At 41.7% G+C, this 18,063-nt stretch overlaps 1 protein-coding gene across 1 annotated transcript; it reads left to right on the top strand.

The window, feature by feature from the left end:
• The first annotated feature begins 2,435 nt into the window (after positions 1-2,435).
• On the top strand, positions 2,436-15,760 carry VGLL1 (vestigial like family member 1). Its single transcript, XM_056540082.1, has 3 exons — positions 2,436-2,649; positions 12,857-13,264; positions 15,639-15,760. Exons 1-3 carry the CDS (start codon positions 2,436-2,438, stop codon positions 15,710-15,712), a joined length of 696 nt encoding a protein of 231 aa, XP_056396057.1. The 3' UTR covers positions 15,713-15,760.
• The last annotated feature ends 2,303 nt before the right edge of the window (positions 15,761-18,063 follow it).

The raw sequence follows: 18,063 nt of genomic DNA, 5'->3' as shown, positions 1-18,063 counted from the left end.
ACAAGGATGATTCTCAGAGAAGCAATATTTATGCATATCTTATAAACGCTCTGGCCAATGCATCATGGTATTATCAGATTCCATACATGTGTGGCTAATCTAAAAGTAATGTTGTTATTACCCATGAAAAACAGAAGATCCAGCTGGCCAAATAGTTGCTTCAAATCCTTAGACTTTATTGGTTACGCAAAGACCTATACAGGAACCCCAGTAGGACAGAAGTGATGTGTTGAAGGTGGGACACACCCTAAGTCGACTAAGGGTGCTTTGTACCTGAAATGCGTCACTTATGCATATGTCTTTGTGTTGAGAATAAAGTCCAAAGATTTAAAGCAACTATTTGCCAAGCTGGATCTTCTTTTTTTCATGTTTATTGGTGCTGTCATGGATCTTTCCAGGCTGCGGCTCTCCCGTGGTGAGAAAGCTGGAGCGTTATCTCCATGTAGTTATTACTCAGCTACCTTTGGGTGCATTTTCAAACACTTATGAGAAAGTACTAGACCTGCAATGCAAGAAGTTCTTGGCAAGGTCTGTACCAGGAACCATCCAGGGGTGGGATTCAAATATACCACACAGATACAAATATTTCTTAAACAGGCTTAATAAAGAATCCAGTGGACCTTCGCTGCTGTACAAAAGTTCTCTTCCGATCTATACTTCATGGTCCCATTTCGACCCTCATGAAATGCCTACTTATCACCGGACACTGTGGTGAACTACCATAGCCAATGATTGTTTTAGTGAATATTTATTTTTGTGCCTAGGCAGGACCAAGAAGTGAAGATCAGTGGGGACCCAGGCTCTGTCAGAATGGCATTACTCTCTGTCATTAGAAAAAAACTTTTCACTTATCTCAAAGACATATCCAAAGATTTAATTGTCGGGTCTTAGTGTTCAGACCCTAAAATGAGCGGGGAGAAGTACACTGTAATGCAGTTAACTCTCCGGCTCTCTGCAATCTCCATCTCACTGCATTATACATCTTTGGAGCTCGTCTCGTGCAGTAAGACGGGAAGTGAAGCACATAATGGCGCTCTTCTCCTGGCTGGTTTTAGAGCTCGGTGGAGGTCTGGAAACTGAGACCCTGACCGATCAAAAACTTTGACATGTGTCTGCGAAATGTCAAGATATTTCTTATGACACATGCATTTAAAAATCCTTAAAAAACTACAATATATATATATATATATATATATATATATATATATATATAGATAGATAGATAGATAGAGAGATAGAGAGATAGAGAGATAGAGAGAGAGAGCTATATATATTCCCCTATTCAGTTCAGTATGTAACACATTTATGAAATCCCATTTAGCATTTTAGCCATTTCTTCCAGTGCCATTATTCATTCACAGCCTTAATATAACTAGAAGCTGTGATAGTAATGGGAAAATAAGGATAACCAATAGATATTGATTTCTTACTAGTGATCACATTAAGTGGGTCATAAATGTAATGAGAATTACTGGTGCTAAAAGAACCTATTTTATTCCACTGGTTGAAACATGTATAGGACTTTGATAAAAGACTATTCTCAGTGCAGTAATGGACATGAAAAACCATTCTTGTTGAAGAAATCTTAGATATTATACTCCTTTCACAACCAAGGCCTTGATCCCACCTGGGTTTTGTGAACTTTAGCAGTTTCTAAATTCCACAACTGGAGAAGTTGGGTGAGAAACACTGCTGCTTGGCTACAGAACAATAGAACTTATGCATTTACAACACACATGTCTCACGTGTCATCTAAGCCTGTGATTGTGGGGCCTGCCCAGTCTCCCTCTTCCTTCAGCTATTTATATTGGGTTCACATATACTGATCTTTATTTTTCAGTTTATGTTATCAATAACAATGACAAGGGCATAACCACAGTAGATAACATCCCTCATATCAAAGATAGATATCAGAAAGTGTCTCACAGGCCACACAAGAATCATGAAAGAAGATAAGACTAACATGGTTATACAATATCAAGAACCAGTAGAAGTATATGTATTTGTGAAAACCGAAGCTGAAGGGATGGTTAGAGCATAGTCCCAATACGAATGTCCAAGAATAGGTGCTTCGGCTAAGATGCCTTCAAGCAAGCCAGTGCCTGACCAGTATGGTTTTGGAGTCAGGTCCAATCCTAAAATAGGACTGCATCAGCTATAACAGCAATAGAATAAGCTTAACCTATGGTAACAACATGAAGTCATCACAGACGGACAGGGGGAAACAAACAAACCAATATACAAGACTCACAAACATGGATGTGGATGCAGCCGACGTACGGAGTCCACCTTGAGATAAGTCGTTATGATTTAATTAGAATAGACTAGCCTTGAAAAGTTGACGTAGTGTGTTGAACAATGCACTGAATAAGCTGTATACAGAATACTAACATTATACATTATTTTGGTACCTAGGTTTTGACTGGCTGCAAGACATGGAGGACCTGAGAAAGAGTCCAGCTGAATATAGGACAAAAGAGCAACCTGTGAAGACGACGGAGATGGGCTCACGTTGTGTGGTGTTCACTTACTATCAGGGGGACATTAACAGTGTTGTAGATGAACACTTTTCCAGAGCATTAAGGAATACAAAAGACCCACAGGACTTAAGCACAAAAAGCAGAAATGATGACTTTCTGCAGAAGAGCTGTAAGTATTGCTGGGTATAGATGATATATTTGTAGAATATTTGGTAAGAGAAAAGCGCCTGTTACGCCTAGCGCTCCGGGTCCCCGCTCCTCCCCGGAGTGCTCACGGCGTCTTTCTCCCTGCAGCGCCCCGGTCAGTTCCGCTGACCGGGAGCGCTGCACTGTCATGGCCATCGGGGATGCGATTCGCACAGCGGGACGCGCCCGCTCGCGAGTCGCATCCCAGGTCACTTACCCGTCCCGGTCCCCTGCTGTCTTGTGCTGGCGCGCGCGGCTCCGCTCTCTAGGGCGCGCGCGCGCCAGCTCTCTGAGACTTAAAGGGCCAGTGCACCAATGATTGGTGCCTGGCCCAATTAGCTTAATTGGCTTCCATCTGCTCCCTGGCTATATCTGATCTCCTCCCTTGCACTCCCTTGCCGGATCTTGTTGCCTTGTGCCAGTGAAAGCGTTTAGTGTGTCCAAAGCCTGTGTTACCTGAACTTCTGCTATCCATCCTGACTACGAACCTTGCCGCCTGCCCCCGACCTTCTGCTACGTCTGACCTTGCCTCTGCCTAGTCCTTCTGTCCCACGCCTTCTCAGCAGTCAGCGAGGTTGAGCCGTTGCTAGTGGATACGACCTGGTTGCTACTGCCGCAGCAAGACCATCCCGCTTTGCGGCGGGCTCTGGTGAAAACCAGTAGCCTCTTAGAACCGGTCCACTAGCACGGTCCACGCCATCCCTCGCTGACACAGCGGATCCACTACCCGTAAGCCGAATCGTGACAGCGCCTCTCAGTCTACAGAGTAGTAGTAGTGTAGGAACATTGACATTGATATCCTACTTGACGTCAGTGCTTATTTCTTTCAACAGTACTAGTAAAAATAAAGTTTCCTAGGAATATAAAATTGATGACAATCAGGCAAAATACACAATGATATTAGTCACTCACAAGTGATGTTTTCTCTGTAGTTTAACTTTTTTTTCCTTGTGATCCATACCACCATGATTTTTTCCAGCTGCATTGTGGGTTTCAGACATTTGTCAGTAGAGCTCATCCTCTGTGTAAAGACAATAACGGTAACCATGGTACCCCCTGAATTTAGTTACTGCAACACACTGTGTCCTCTGAATATAATATTGCCACACAATGTTCCCTCTGAATATAATACTACCACACACTGTACCTCCTGAATATAATACTGCAACACACTGTGCCCTCTGAATATAATACTGCCTCACACTGTGCCCTCTGAATATAATACTGCCTCACACTGTGCCCTCTGAATATAATGCTGCCACATACTGTGCCCTCTGAATATAATACTGCCACACACTGTGCCCTCTGAATATAATGCTGCCACACACTGTGCCCTCTGAATATAATCCTGCCACATAATGTGCCCTCTGAATATAATACTGCCTCACACTGTGCCCTCTGAATATAATGCTGCCACACACTGTGCCCTCTGAATATAATACTGCCACACATTGTGCCCTCTGAATATAATGCTGACACACACTGTGCCCTCTGAATACAATCCTGCCACATAATGTGCCCTCTGAATATAATACTGCCTCACACTGTGCCCTCTGAATATAATACTGCCACTCACTGTACCCCCTGAATATAATACTGCCTCACACTGTGCCCTCTGAATATAATACTACCACACACTGTGCCCTCTGAATATAATACTGCCTCACACTGTGCCCTCTGAATATAATACTGCCTTACACTGTGCCCTCTGAATATAATGCTGCTACACACTGTGCCCTCTGAATATAATACTGCCACACACTGTGCCCTCTGAATATAATGCTGCCACACACTGTGCCCTCTGAATATAATCCTGCCACATACTGTGCCCTCTGAATATAATACTGCCACACACTGTGCCCTCTGAATATAATACTGCAACACACTGTGCCCTCTGAATATAATACTGCCACATACTGTGCCCTCTGAATATAATACTGCCACACACTGTGCCCTCTGAATATAATACTGCCACACACTGTGCCCTCTGAATATAATCCTGCCACATACTGTGCCCTCTGAATATAATACTGCCACACACTGTGCCCTCTGAATATAATACTGCAACACACTGTGCCCTCTGAATATAATACTGCCACATACTGTGCCCTCTGAATATAATACTGCCACACACTGTGCCCTCTGAATATAATACTGCCACACATTGTGCCCTATGAATATAATACTGTCTCACACTGTGCCCTCTGAATATATTACTGCCACTCACTGTACCCCCTGAATATAATACTGCCACACAATGTTCCCTCTGAATATAATACTGCCACACACTGTACCCCCTGAATATAATTCTGCCACACACTGTACCCTCTGAATATAATACTGCCACACACTGTGCCCTCTGAATATAATACTGCCACACACTGTGCCCTCTGAATATAATACTGCCACACACTGTGCCCTCTGAATATAATGCTGCCACACACTGTGCCCTCTGAATATAATACTGCCACACACTGTGCCCTCTAAATATAATACTGCCACACATTGTGCCCTATGAATATAATACTGCCTCACTCCATGCCTATTAATAATTAAATACTGTGCCCCTACAAATGAATTATATACTGAACCCCCATAAATGAAATATAGACTGTTCCTCCATAAATAATTAATAATATACTGTGCCCCACAAAGGAATTATATAATGTGTCTCCATAAAGAATAATTGCTATATAAACTGTTCCCCCACAAATGTATTATATAATGTGCCCCCCTAAATAGTAAAATTAATGAATTATATACTGTGTCCCTACAAATGAATTATATAATGTTTCCCTATAAATGAATAGACACTTCCCCCCACAGATGAATTATAGAATGTGTCCCCATAAATAAATAATTATTAACTGTTCCCCCACAAATGTATTATATAATGTGCCCCCTAAATAAATAAATGAATAAATTGTACTGTGTCCCCACAAATGAATTATAAAATGTGTCCCCATAAATAAATAATTATAAACTGTGCACCCACAAATTAATTATATATACAGTGCCCCATAAATGAATAATTATATACTGTGCCCCCCAAAGGAATATGATATTACGCCCCCATAAATGAATTTGTTATATACTGTGCCCCCATAAATTAATAATTATACATGAAGTGTGAGATTATGGCCACAAGTGGAAAATTTGCAGGATTTACTGTAGCATCCAAATGGATGAGATTTAAAAGAGCATGTCAATTTTGGTGGTGGATATGTTGCTGGTTTATTGTGGATATTCCCCAATAAGAGTATGCAGCGGAAAATATGCAACAGGTTGGCACAAATTTCTGTTGCAGATTTTGGTGCATAAAAGCTGTGGATTTTCTACTGCTTAGAATCAGCAGCATTTCTCCTGAGATTGGCTGTACTTTATCTCCTTAACGACCACGGGCGTAAATGTACGTCCTGGTTTGGCGGTACTTCGCGCAACAGTATGTACATTTACGTCCTGTGCATGACCGCGAGCATCGGAGCGGTGCTCGCGTCATACACGGCAGGTTCCGGCTGCTATCAGCAGCCGTTGACCCGCCGGTAATGGCCAACATCCACGATCGCGCGGATGTCCGCCATTAACCCCTCGGATGCCGTGATCTGTACAGATCACGGCATCAGCGGCAATGCGCATAATAAAATAGAGGATCGGATCACCCGCAGAGCTGCCACGGCGATCCGATCATCTGGAATGGCAGACGGAGGTCTCCTGCTCTGGTCTGAGATCATTTTACACCCAAAAAGCGTACATTGTTTTATAAACATATTTGGTATTGCCGTGTGCGTAAATGTCTGAACTATCAAAATATAATGTTAATGTTCCCGTACGGTGAACGGCATAAACGTACATTTTTTTTTAAAAGTTATAAAATGCTTCTTTTTTGTCACATTTTATTTTAAAAAAAATTTATAAAAAATTATGTCAAAGTTTTATATATGAAAATGTGGTATGGATAAAAAGTACAGATGATGGCGCAAAAAATGAGCCCTCATGCTGCCCTATATACGGAAAAATGAAAATGTTATAGTTGGTCAAAATAGTGCAATTTTAGATTACTGATTTTGTACAAAAAGTTTCAGATTTTTTTTAAGCGGTACAAAAATATAAAAGTATCTAGCCATGGGTATCATTTTAATCGTATTGACCCACAGAATAAAGAACACATGTCATTTTTACCACAAATTGTACAGTGTGAAAACGAAACCCTCCAAAATGTGCAAAATTGTGGTTTTCATTTAAATTTCCTCCCTAAAAAAATACTTTTTTGGGTTCGCCGTACATTTTATGGTAAAATGAGAGGTTTCATTACAAAGTACAATTGGTTACGCAAAAAACAAGCCCTTATATGGGTCTGTAGATGGAAATATAAAAGAGTTATGGATTTTAGACCGCGAGGAGGAAAAAACTAAAACGCAAAAATTAAATTGTCCGTGTCCTTAAGGTGAAAATGGGCTTGGTTAAGGGGTTATAAAAAGGGGAATAAAACAGCATACAGTAGGATTCTAAACTTTCTTTGAAAAATACAACAAATTAATGTAGTAGCATTTAAGGGTGCAAAGTCACTTTAGGGCAAGAAGAGAAATCCCAATAAAGACATTTTTGCAATCACAACTAATCTCTTTTCTGCAGACTCCTCATTGGCAGATTATGGTTTATAGCTACTAGCAATGTGATGGAAATAATAAGTTCCAGTTCTCATCACTGACACTTATGAACTAATTAAAATATATGATGCTTTAAATATCCCAGCTGGAATTTTCCATGTAGAGAAATGACAGCTGTAAACATCCATTTATTTTCAGAATGAAAGCTGAGCATTTTTTCTAATTCCGTACAATCTACTGTGAGAAGTGTCAGGGATCGCCCATTTGCTGAGGGAAAGGGACACGTGTCTGTCTTTATCCAAATCAGGCAAACAGCAGCAAGTTCATGCAATCTGACGCTTGGTCAGGTTTATCAGGGACACAAGAAAAACCTTTTCTAACTATACAAGTGATGACCCTCACTACCAGCTGGAGAGCTTCTCTCTGCCAGATAACAAAAATACTTTACTCACAGTCTCTCTCCACAGACAGGAGCCTGTGTCCTCAGCCAGAGAGAGATCTGACCTCCTGCCTTCTCTTTTATATCCGCCCTCTCATTCATTCATTTTTTTTTTTTTAAATCAACTTGTGCCAGAAAGTTAAACAGATTAGTAAATGACTTCTATTAAAAAAATCTTAATCCTTCCAGTACTTATTAGCTGCTGAATACTACAGAGGAAATTATTTTCTTTTTGGAACACGGAGCTCTCTGCTGACATCATGACCACAGTGCTCTCTGCTGACATCTCTGTCCATTTTAGGAACTGTCCAGAGCAGCATATGTTTTCTATGGGGATTTTCTTCTACTCTGGACAGTTCTTAAAATGGACAGAGATGTCAGCAGAGAGCACTGTGCTCATGATGTCAGCAGAGAGCTCTGTGTTCCAAAAAGAAAATAATTCCCTCTGTAGTATTCAGCAGCTAATATGTACTGGAAGGGTTAAGATTTTATTAATAGAAGTAATTTACAAATCTGTTTAACTTTCTGGCACCAGTTGATTTAAAAAAAAGAAAGTTTTCCACCAGAGTACCCCTTTAACCCCCTAAGGACCAGGCCATTTTACACCTTAGGACCAGAGCGTTTTTTTGCAATTCTGACACTGTCACTTTAAACATTAATAACTCTGGAATGCTTTTAGTTATCATTCTGATTCCGAGAATGTTTTTTCGTGACATATTCTACTTTAACATAGTGGTAAAATTATGTGGTAACTTGCATCCTTTCTTGGTGAAAAATCCCAAAATTTGATGAAAAAATAAAAAATTTTGGATCACATATACAATATGTCTACTTTATGTTTGCATCATAAAATTGATGAGTTTTTACTTTTGGAAGACACCAGAGGGCTTCAAAGTTCAGCAGCAATTTTACAACTTTTCGCAAAATTTTAAAACTCACTTTTTTTCAGTGACCAGTTCAGTTTTGAAGTGGATTTGAAGGATCTTCAAATTAGAAATACCCCATAAATGACCCCATTATAAAAACTACACCCCCAAAGTATTCAAAATTACATTCAGTAAGTGTTTTAACCCTTTAGGTGTTTCACAGGAAAAGCAGCAAAATGAAGATGAAAATTCAAAATCTTCATTTTTTACACTCGCATTTTCTTGTAGACCCAATTTTTTTTATTTTTGCAAGGGGTAAAAGGAGAACATTTTTACTGGTATTTGTAGCCCAATTTCTCTTGAGTAAGCACATACCTCATAAGTCTATGTTAAGTGTTCGGCGGGCGCAGTAGAGGGCTCAGAAGGGAAGGAGCAACAAGGGGATTTTGAGAGAAAATTTTTCTGAAATGGTTTTTGGGGGGCATGTCACCTTTAGGAAGCCCCTATGGTGCCAGAACAGCAAAACCCCCCCACATGGCATATCATTTTGGAAACTAGACTCCTCGGGGAACGTAACAAGGAATTAAGTGAGCATTAATACCCCACAGGTGTTTCATGACTTTTGCAAATGTAAAAAAAATAAAACATTTTTACATAAAATGCTTGTTTTCCCAAAAATGTTACATTTTTACAAAGGGTTAAAGCAGAAAATACCCCCCAAAATGTGAAGCCCAATTTCTCCTGATTCAGAAAACACCCCATGTGGGGGTGAAAAGTGCTCTGCCGGCACACTACAGGTCTCAGAAGAGGAGTAGTCACATTTGGCTTTTTGGAAGAAAATTTTGCTCTGGGGGCATGCCGCATTTAGGAAGCCCCTATGGTGCCAGGACAGCAAAAAAAAAAAAAAAACCCACATGGCAATATATTCTGGAAACTAGACCCCTTGGGGAACATAACAAGGGGTAAAGTGAACCTTAATACCCCACAGTGGTTTTCACAACTTTTGCATATGTAAAAAAAAAATATAATAATTACCGGGCAGCAAAGATCAGGAACCTTAGGACTTCTTCTTGGTACTGGATGAATGTCCCTGTGTTGCCAGCGTACTGGGATAGTACAAAAGCGTTGTACATGGCAACCTGTACCAAGTAGACCACAACTTTTTTGTACCATGCCCGTGTTTTCCGCATGGCGTTATATGGCTTGAGGACTTTATCTGAGAGATCAACTCCCCCCATATACCGATTGTAGTCCAGAATACAATCGGGCTTGAGGACCGGTCCCACGGTACCTCGCACAGGGACAGGGGTGCTGCCGTTCCCATGAATAGTGGTAAGCATAAGGACATCCCTCTTATCCTTATACTTCACCAACAACAGGTTATCATGGGTGAGGGCATGGGACTCACCCTTGGGGATAGGCGTCTGGACCAAATTTAGAGGGAGGCCTCTCTGGTTCTTCCGCACGGTTCCACAAGTAGACGTGGATCTGGCGGAAAGGGATTTGAACAGAGGGATGCTGGTATAAAAGTTATCCACGTACACGTGGTAACCCTTATCCAGCAATGGGTGCATAAGGTCCCAAACGATTTTCCTGCTAACACCCAGAGTGGGGGGACAATCTGGGGGTTCAATACGGGAATCTCATCCCTCATATACTCTAAACTTGCAAGTGTACCCGGAGGTACTCTCGCAAAGTTTATAGAGCTTGTGTGTGTGTGTGTGGGGGGGGGGGGGCGGGTAAGTATGTACTGTGTGGTGCTTGGTGTAAAAAGTGTAGAACAGTGATAGAATAGAAAAAAAAAGCTGCGGCCAAAAAAAAAAAAGAGGTGGCAAACGCAGCTCCCTGAACCCCTAATAGGACCCGGGGTAAGGGATCAGACCCTAATAGGACCCTGGGGGACCTATTAGGGGGTCGGGGGGGATTTTTTCAAATAAAAATAAAAATTTTTAAAAAGCTGCGGGCAAAAAGAAAAAGGGGATGGCGCACGCAGCTCCCTGAACCCCTAATAGGACCCGGGTCAAGGATCAGACCCTAATAGGACCCTGGGGGACCTATTAGGGGGTCGGGGGGGTACTTTTTAAAAAAAACTTTTTTAAAACTTTTATTTCACTTTATAACTTATTGAACTCCTACCTGTCCCTGCAATAGGCTTACCCTATTCTAAGGCTCCTGAGGGGGCTCCGGAGCTCCGAGGGGGGATCCACAGCTTCTTCTCCCTGCTGCACCCGCTGACTGAACGAAAACAGCGGGTCCAGCAGCGGGAAGGAGCCGTTAACCCCTCCTCTGCCGCTCTGCTATTGGCCGGCGTATCGCCGGCCAATAGCAGCATTGCTGGGGCGGTGACAGTATTGTCATCGCTCCCCAGCAACGGCAGGTGATTGGCGGTGAATTGTACACCGCCGATCACAGTTTATTCCCGGGTCATCGGGTCACAAGTGACCCGAATGACCCGAATCGCCGAAGATCACTTGCGTGATTTCGCAAGCGATCTCTGGCGATCGCCGACATGCGGGGGTCCCGGGACACCCCTCTGCATTTGCACGGCATGCCTGCTGAACGATTTCAGCAGGCATGCCGTTCCGATCTCTGCCCGGCGCGTGGCAGGGAACGGAAAACGCCATGACGTCCTGGGACGTTATTGGTCCTTAAGGCCCAGGGTGCCATGACGTCCCAGGACGTCATTGGTCCTTAAGTGGTTAATCACCTGGCAGGTGAGAGGCTCTGGAGTTACCTCACATAGGAAAGGAACCTGGGCGACATATACCTGCCTTCCACCACCAAACCTGCATGAGTGTCACACTACCTTTAGAGTGTTAGTATTTAGTACAGTTTTAAGGGGAATTCCAGCCCCTAAAAATGTATTTTCTATCTACAGGAGATAAGTGTTTTAACATGAGGGGGGACCCAACTTAACCTGCCCCCATGTGATGTCCAGAACGAGGCTCCAACTGCCCCACTGCATAGCATCTCCAAGTTTGCCAAGATGTGGCCACACTGTGGCTGTAAACCATGCTGGTGTGCAGCTTTTGTAATTGATTGTTAATGGTCGAATAATTGGGCAGCAGTTAGATTGATAAGGCTGCAGTTATGTGGGTGAACAGCTGTATAGCTGTTTTAGCAGTAAAACAACACATCAGCTTTGGCCTGGTGACCACTTTATGTGGCCTTATCCTCAGGGTGTAGTAGTAGTCAGGCAGTAAGGCTAAGTTTCCACTTGGGTTTTTTTCTGGCAGTTTTTGGATATCTGCCACTGCAATTTTTGAGCCAAAGTCAGAAGTGGATCCATAATGGAGGAGAAGTGTAAGTTCTTCCTTTATATGTCCTATTCCTTTTGAATACACTTTGGCTCAAAAACTGCAGTGGCAGATATCCCAAAACTGCCAGAAAAAAACCAAGTGGAAACCTAGCCTAAGGGTTGGTTCCCTTACTATATTTACTAACTTGGGTCAGTAGATTCAGAAGAGTTCAGCTGATACGTATCATGACTTGGACACAATAGTAGATACAGGGTTGTCTCTTTACTACTGAATCTGGCTTTACGTCAAGATCACTGTGAGACTGGGTTTCCTGGCATTTTTTGGAAAACTACCACTGCAGTTTGAGCCAAAGCTGGAAGTGTATTCAATAACAATGGGAAATATAAAGGAAGGACTTAGTCTTCTCTTCCTGCTGGATCGACTGCTGACTTTGGCTCAAAAACCAAGGTTGCAGTTTTCCATAATAAAAAACAACATCAGAAAAACCTGTGTGGAAACCTAGCCTGATCATTGTATTGTTGTCACCATGGTTATACTGTTAAACCGGTACACCGGCTTGAGGAAGCGCTAATTGCGTGAAACAGTCTGTCCCGGCTGTGCTCCCCGCCTCCACCTGGGTCTACTTCGGATGTCTCAGAACGCTTGGTAATAAAGTTCACTTGGATGGTGAGTGCTGTCCTGTGTCTTCTATCTGTTATATTGCTATCTACCTCTACGGACATTGCACCACCACATATCCACTGTCAGTAAGCTTTCACTGCTGCTAACTCCTACATCGGACTTACCCTAGCTGCGTTAGTGCCGGACCTAACTGCTCTCCTAATCTTGTAGGTTCGCCTACTGTTCTATGCAAAGACTCAGATAACATATTATAATATCACTATGTTATGTGCCACTATATCAATGCACAGAAGGGACAATGTACACAGTAAAAAGTACCTTTGAGAATAATCCAGATTTGAACATTGTGCTTCAAAGGAGAATCTCATGTAAGTCATTTCTATTCTTATTTTTACAGCAAATAACATGATGGCAGACGAATTTAACTGGACAAAACAGTACCAAGCCAATCCCTCTGTTAGGATGACATCTCCTGGGTTATCATCACTTACCTCTCCGGAGCATTACTCACCAGCTGTTTACCAGCAACACCCGCATCATCATACTCAGCCTTCAGATTTGTGGCATTTTCACCATTTTGGAGCACCAAGCCATGTTAACTCTGTGTATCATCACCCCTCTGTCCCAGAGTTTCAAATGGTACCAGGTCCCGATGGAAAATGTAATTCATTTCTCAATCTTCTTCAACCTGAGAGGTATTCAGGCCCTTTGCAGGAGTCAATTTCAAAACCAGAATACCTTGCATCGGCAGCTGCAGGGTCACCCGTACCAGAAAACCTAAATCAGAGGACAAATTCACAGACAGGTACTAATATACAGAATGTGGGAAAGTAAGGCTAGGTTCACACTGCACAATGTCCGAGTGGAATTCTGAATGATCCTGCTTTTTCTTTTGGCAAAAGCGCCTGGAATACATTGCCCTCTGTGGGTAATGGACGTGCGGTCCTAGCGTTGACTAATTCGCCGGGCGCACTCAGAATCACTGGACAGAAATGTTCCGGCTGGAGATTCCGTAGTGTGAACCTAGCCTTAGGAGGAAATTTATCATTGCTTGACACCGGAAAATTTGGCATTAAAAAAGTTGGACATTTTTATATAAGTATTATATAGGTTAATTCGGGTAGAAAACAGACATGGTGCACATCTACAATCTTGTATAATGATCTGATTGCTTCTCAGCATAATATCAAAAACTAACAGGTTGTTAGTATACATTTTTGATCAAAAAGTACAAGCCCACTCGCCACGTCAAGGCCACCTATTTAGAGTGGGTCCCTAACGTCCCTAGCATAAAATGGCGTAGCACTGGGCGGCGACCACCACCGCCGCGACACCAGTGCCCACGGGGGGGAAACGACCCACTGGCAGAGCGGCCCCAATGCCACTCAAACCAGTCTATGGGTCGCACCCGCCCGCAGACACGGCGCCACGGCAGCAACGGACGCTGCACAGCACCACACCAGTGTGAACAAGGTGTAATAGCTCACTTACCATGTGCTCCCAGTCAGACTGGGAGGCTGCTAGGAAAGAAATGGCCCTTGTGTAGCTAATTACTACTTATATAGGGTTGGGCTGAGGGGGTGGGGAAGAGTGCAGCCATTTTATGCTAGGGACGTTAGGGACCCACTCTAAATAGGTGGCCTTGACGTGGCGAGTGGGCTTGTACTTTTTGATCAAAAATGTATGCTAACAACCGGTTAGTTTTTGATATTATGCTGAGAAGCAATCAGATCATTATACAAGATTGTAGATGTGCGCCATGTCTGTTTTCTAACCGAATTCATTATATAGGTTAACTTTACACATACAGATATCTGACTAATTTCTGTCCAATCGGACCAATCTAAATGGATATGTAGAAATGTGTAAAAGTTTTTTGTCTACCTGAATCCTGATCTGCGGGCCACCTATATACCTTACTGCACACATAGGGCTGTAGCAGTACACAGAGTAGCCCTGTGTGTCTGCTCATAGCAGAATCCACAGAGTATTCCCCACTGCCTGGCAGATTTGCGTAATGTGTGAAATATGCGGTGGATGCGCTACATGTGTACCTACCCTAAAAGTAATATTCTGAGTTAAAGGGGTTATCCAGGAAAAAACTTTATATATATATATATATATATATATATATATATATATATATATATATATTTATATATAAACTGGCTCCAGAAAGTTTAACAGATTTGTAAATTACTTCTATTAAAAAATCTTAATCCTTTCAGTACTTATGAGCTGATGAAGTTGAGTTGTTCTTTTCTGTCTAAGTGCTCTCTGATGACACGTGTCTCGGGAACCGCCCAGTTTAGAAGCAAATCCCCATAGCAAACCTCTTCTACTCTGTGCAGTTCCCGAGACAAGCAGAGATGTCAGCAGAGAGCACTGTTGCCAGACAGAAAACAACAACTCAACTTCAGCAGCTGATAATTATTGGAAGGATTAAGATTTTTTTAAATAGAAGTAATTTACAAATCTGTTTAACTTTCTGGGGCCATTTGATATATATATATATATAAAAAAAGTTTTTCCCTGGATAACCCCTTTAAATTTACTTACCGTATATACTCGAGTATAAGCTGACCCGAATATAAGCCGAGGTCCCTAATTTTACCCCAAAAACCCAGGAAAAGTTATTGAATTGACTATAAGCCTAGGGTGGGAAATACATCATCCCCCCCCCCCATATAATCATCCAGACCCCCGTCATCATTCCCCCCTTCATCATCAGCGCCTGTCAATCCTTTCATCAGTGGTCTTTAACCTGCGGACCTCCAGATGTTGCAAAACTACAACTCCCAGCATGCCCGGAGAGCCATCGGCTGTCCAGGCATACTGGGAGTTGTAGTTTTGAAACATCTGGAGGTCCGCAGGTTGAAGACCACTGCGGCCTTCGTCATCATCCCCCCCTTCATCATCACCGCCTGTCAATCCCTTCATCAGTGGTCGTCAACCTGCGGACCTCCAGATCTTGCACAACTACAACTCCCAGCATGCCCGGACAGCCATCGGCTGTCCGAGCATGCTGCGAGTTGTAGTTTTGAAACATCTGGAGGTCCGCAGGTTGAAGACCACATACCCCTTTATGGTAAAGAACTTGTATTGGGAGTGTCAAGATGTTTTGTACTTCTCTCATACATTTTAGAGATTTATGCATTATTTTTAAATTTCCATTTTAGGTCTTCATCCACAAGATAGAAGAAAAGAGTTTTTCCATGGACAAGAAAGAAGGAAGGATTTATATTTTTATTAGGTGTTATTTTTTGTTAGTGTGTTCCTAAAGCAGAATTTTTGCCTTGCGTTTTCTTATTTTTATTGTTTTTATTTTGTGCTAAAAGTCATACATATTTTGGATATGTGTTTCCATGAATAGTTCCCAGGTTGCTTCCTTGTTTAAGTGGTGTTTTTGTTCATTCCCAATGGTTCTATGGTTCTCTCATTGTCATGATACCATGGCCACTAGGCTGCACTGAACATTGAATTTATGGGTAAAATTTAAGTTTTAGGGGGATATTTCCATGGGGAATTAAAAGATGTCACTTTTACAAAAGGATTAAGCTGGTTAGATATTTAGGGTGTAGGAAGGCAACAAAACCACTTATTCTGAGCAGGAATTAAGGAATTCTTTGCCTTCCCTATGAAGCATCTTAGACATATGGATCTGGGATCCTTGTGATGAGAAATAGATATTTCAGGGGTCCCACCATAAAAAGAGTGTTGAATGATAGTAAGGCAATAGGTGGGTAACTGTGCCTTGGTGGGTTATAGGGGTACTCCGTTGAAAAACTTTTTTTTTTTTTTTTTTTTTTTTTTTAAATCAACTGGTGCCAGAAAGTTAAACAGATTTGTAAATTACTTCTATTAAAAAATCTTAATCCTTCCTGTACTTATTAGCTGCTGAATACTACAGCGGAAATTCTTTTCTTTTTGAATCACAGAGCTGTCTGCTGACATCACGAGCACAGTGCTCTCTGCTGACATCTCTGTCCATTTTAGGAACTGTCCAGAACAGCATATGTTTGCTATGGGGATTTCCTTTTACCCTGGACAGTTCCTAAAATGGACAGAGATGTCAGCAGAGAGCACTGTGCTCATGATGTCAGGTGACAGCTCTGTGTTTCAAACGGAAAAGAATTCCTCTGTAGTATTCAGCAGCTAATAAGTACAGGAAGGATTAAGATTTTTTTTAATAGAAGTAATTTACAAATCTGTTTAACTTTCTGCCACCAGTTGATTTAAAAAAAAAGTTTTTCACCGGAGTACCCCTTTAAGCAGTTTGGCACCTTGAAATATTAGTAATGAATAATATTCCAATGGGAGCAATGTATCACCTCAAGTTATATATATATGTTATTACTAATTGTTAATGTTAATACTATAGAACTAAAAAAAATGTGGATAAGTAAAGTTTTTTTTATAAGACTGAGAAAGCTTGATGTTTGTAAATGTTGTATTTTATCTCCTCTTTTGTATTATATTCTAAACCGTATTACTTCATTCTCATACTGTATATTGTGGACTATAAGATATAGCAGATGATAGGACAAATTCAGATTAAAGAAAAGACGAAAATCCATTTTGATAAATTTCACATGACAATAATGTGTTCTATAGATTCTACGTTAATATTTATTTATTGTAGCTGTAACGCTTGGACCCTCATACTTGCCAACCAAACATAGACCACTATAGAATCTTATGGGGGGAGATATATCAAAACCTGTGCAGAGGAAGCGTGGTGCAGTTGCCCATAGCAACCAATCAGATTGCTTCTTTCATTTTCCACAGGCCTCTTTAGAGGCCTGTGGAAAATGAAAGAAGCAATCTGATTGGTTGCTATGGGCAACTGCACCACTCTTCCTCTGCACAGGTTTTGATAAATCTCCCCAATGGTGATCTTAATTTGGTTCCAAGGAGCTAAGGGGCATGTGTGTGTTGCGGAGATGATATGGATGCTAAAATGTGGCCACATTTGGACTATAAGGCTAGGTTCAGACTACGGAATTTCTGGGCAGAATTTCTGGCGGAGATCGAGACGGCGGCACTAGGGCCGTGCGGTCTACATTGCCGTCCCCATAGATGGCAATGCATTTCTGAGCAGATCTCCCAAAAGATCCATCCAGAAATGCATTGCAGTCTATGGGGGCAGGAATGCAATCTGCTCGGTCCTAGTGCCGCCGGCTCAATCTCCGGCAGAAATTCTGCCCAGAAATTCCGTAGTCTGAACCTAGCCTTACTGGATTTGCTCAAGCACTTCAACACATTTCTTTTCAGCAAAACAGAAAAATATAGAAAAAAATACAGTATTTGCTTTTGATTGTAATATAGTTGCATGATAACGGGAATAATGTAATAAAGAAATATCTAAAAAAACATTATTTTGAACTACCTGGGTATTTTTTTTTACATCAGAAATCCTAAATGAACAGATTATTTTATTACCTATCCATGTATTGTTTACAATGATCAGCCATGACATTAGAACCTAATATTCTGTAGATCCTCTTGTGCCATCAAAAGAGCTCTGACCTGTTAAAGGGGTACTCAGGTGGAAAACTTTTTTTTTTTAAATCAACCGATGCCTGAAAGTTAAACAGATTTGTA

Source organism: Hyla sarda, chromosome 9 (genome assembly GCF_029499605.1).
Source record: "Hyla sarda isolate aHylSar1 chromosome 9, aHylSar1.hap1, whole genome shotgun sequence".
NCBI classification, from domain to species: domain Eukaryota; kingdom Metazoa; phylum Chordata; class Amphibia; order Anura; family Hylidae; genus Hyla; species Hyla sarda.
This window is presented reverse-complemented; position numbering and strand designations above follow the sequence as displayed.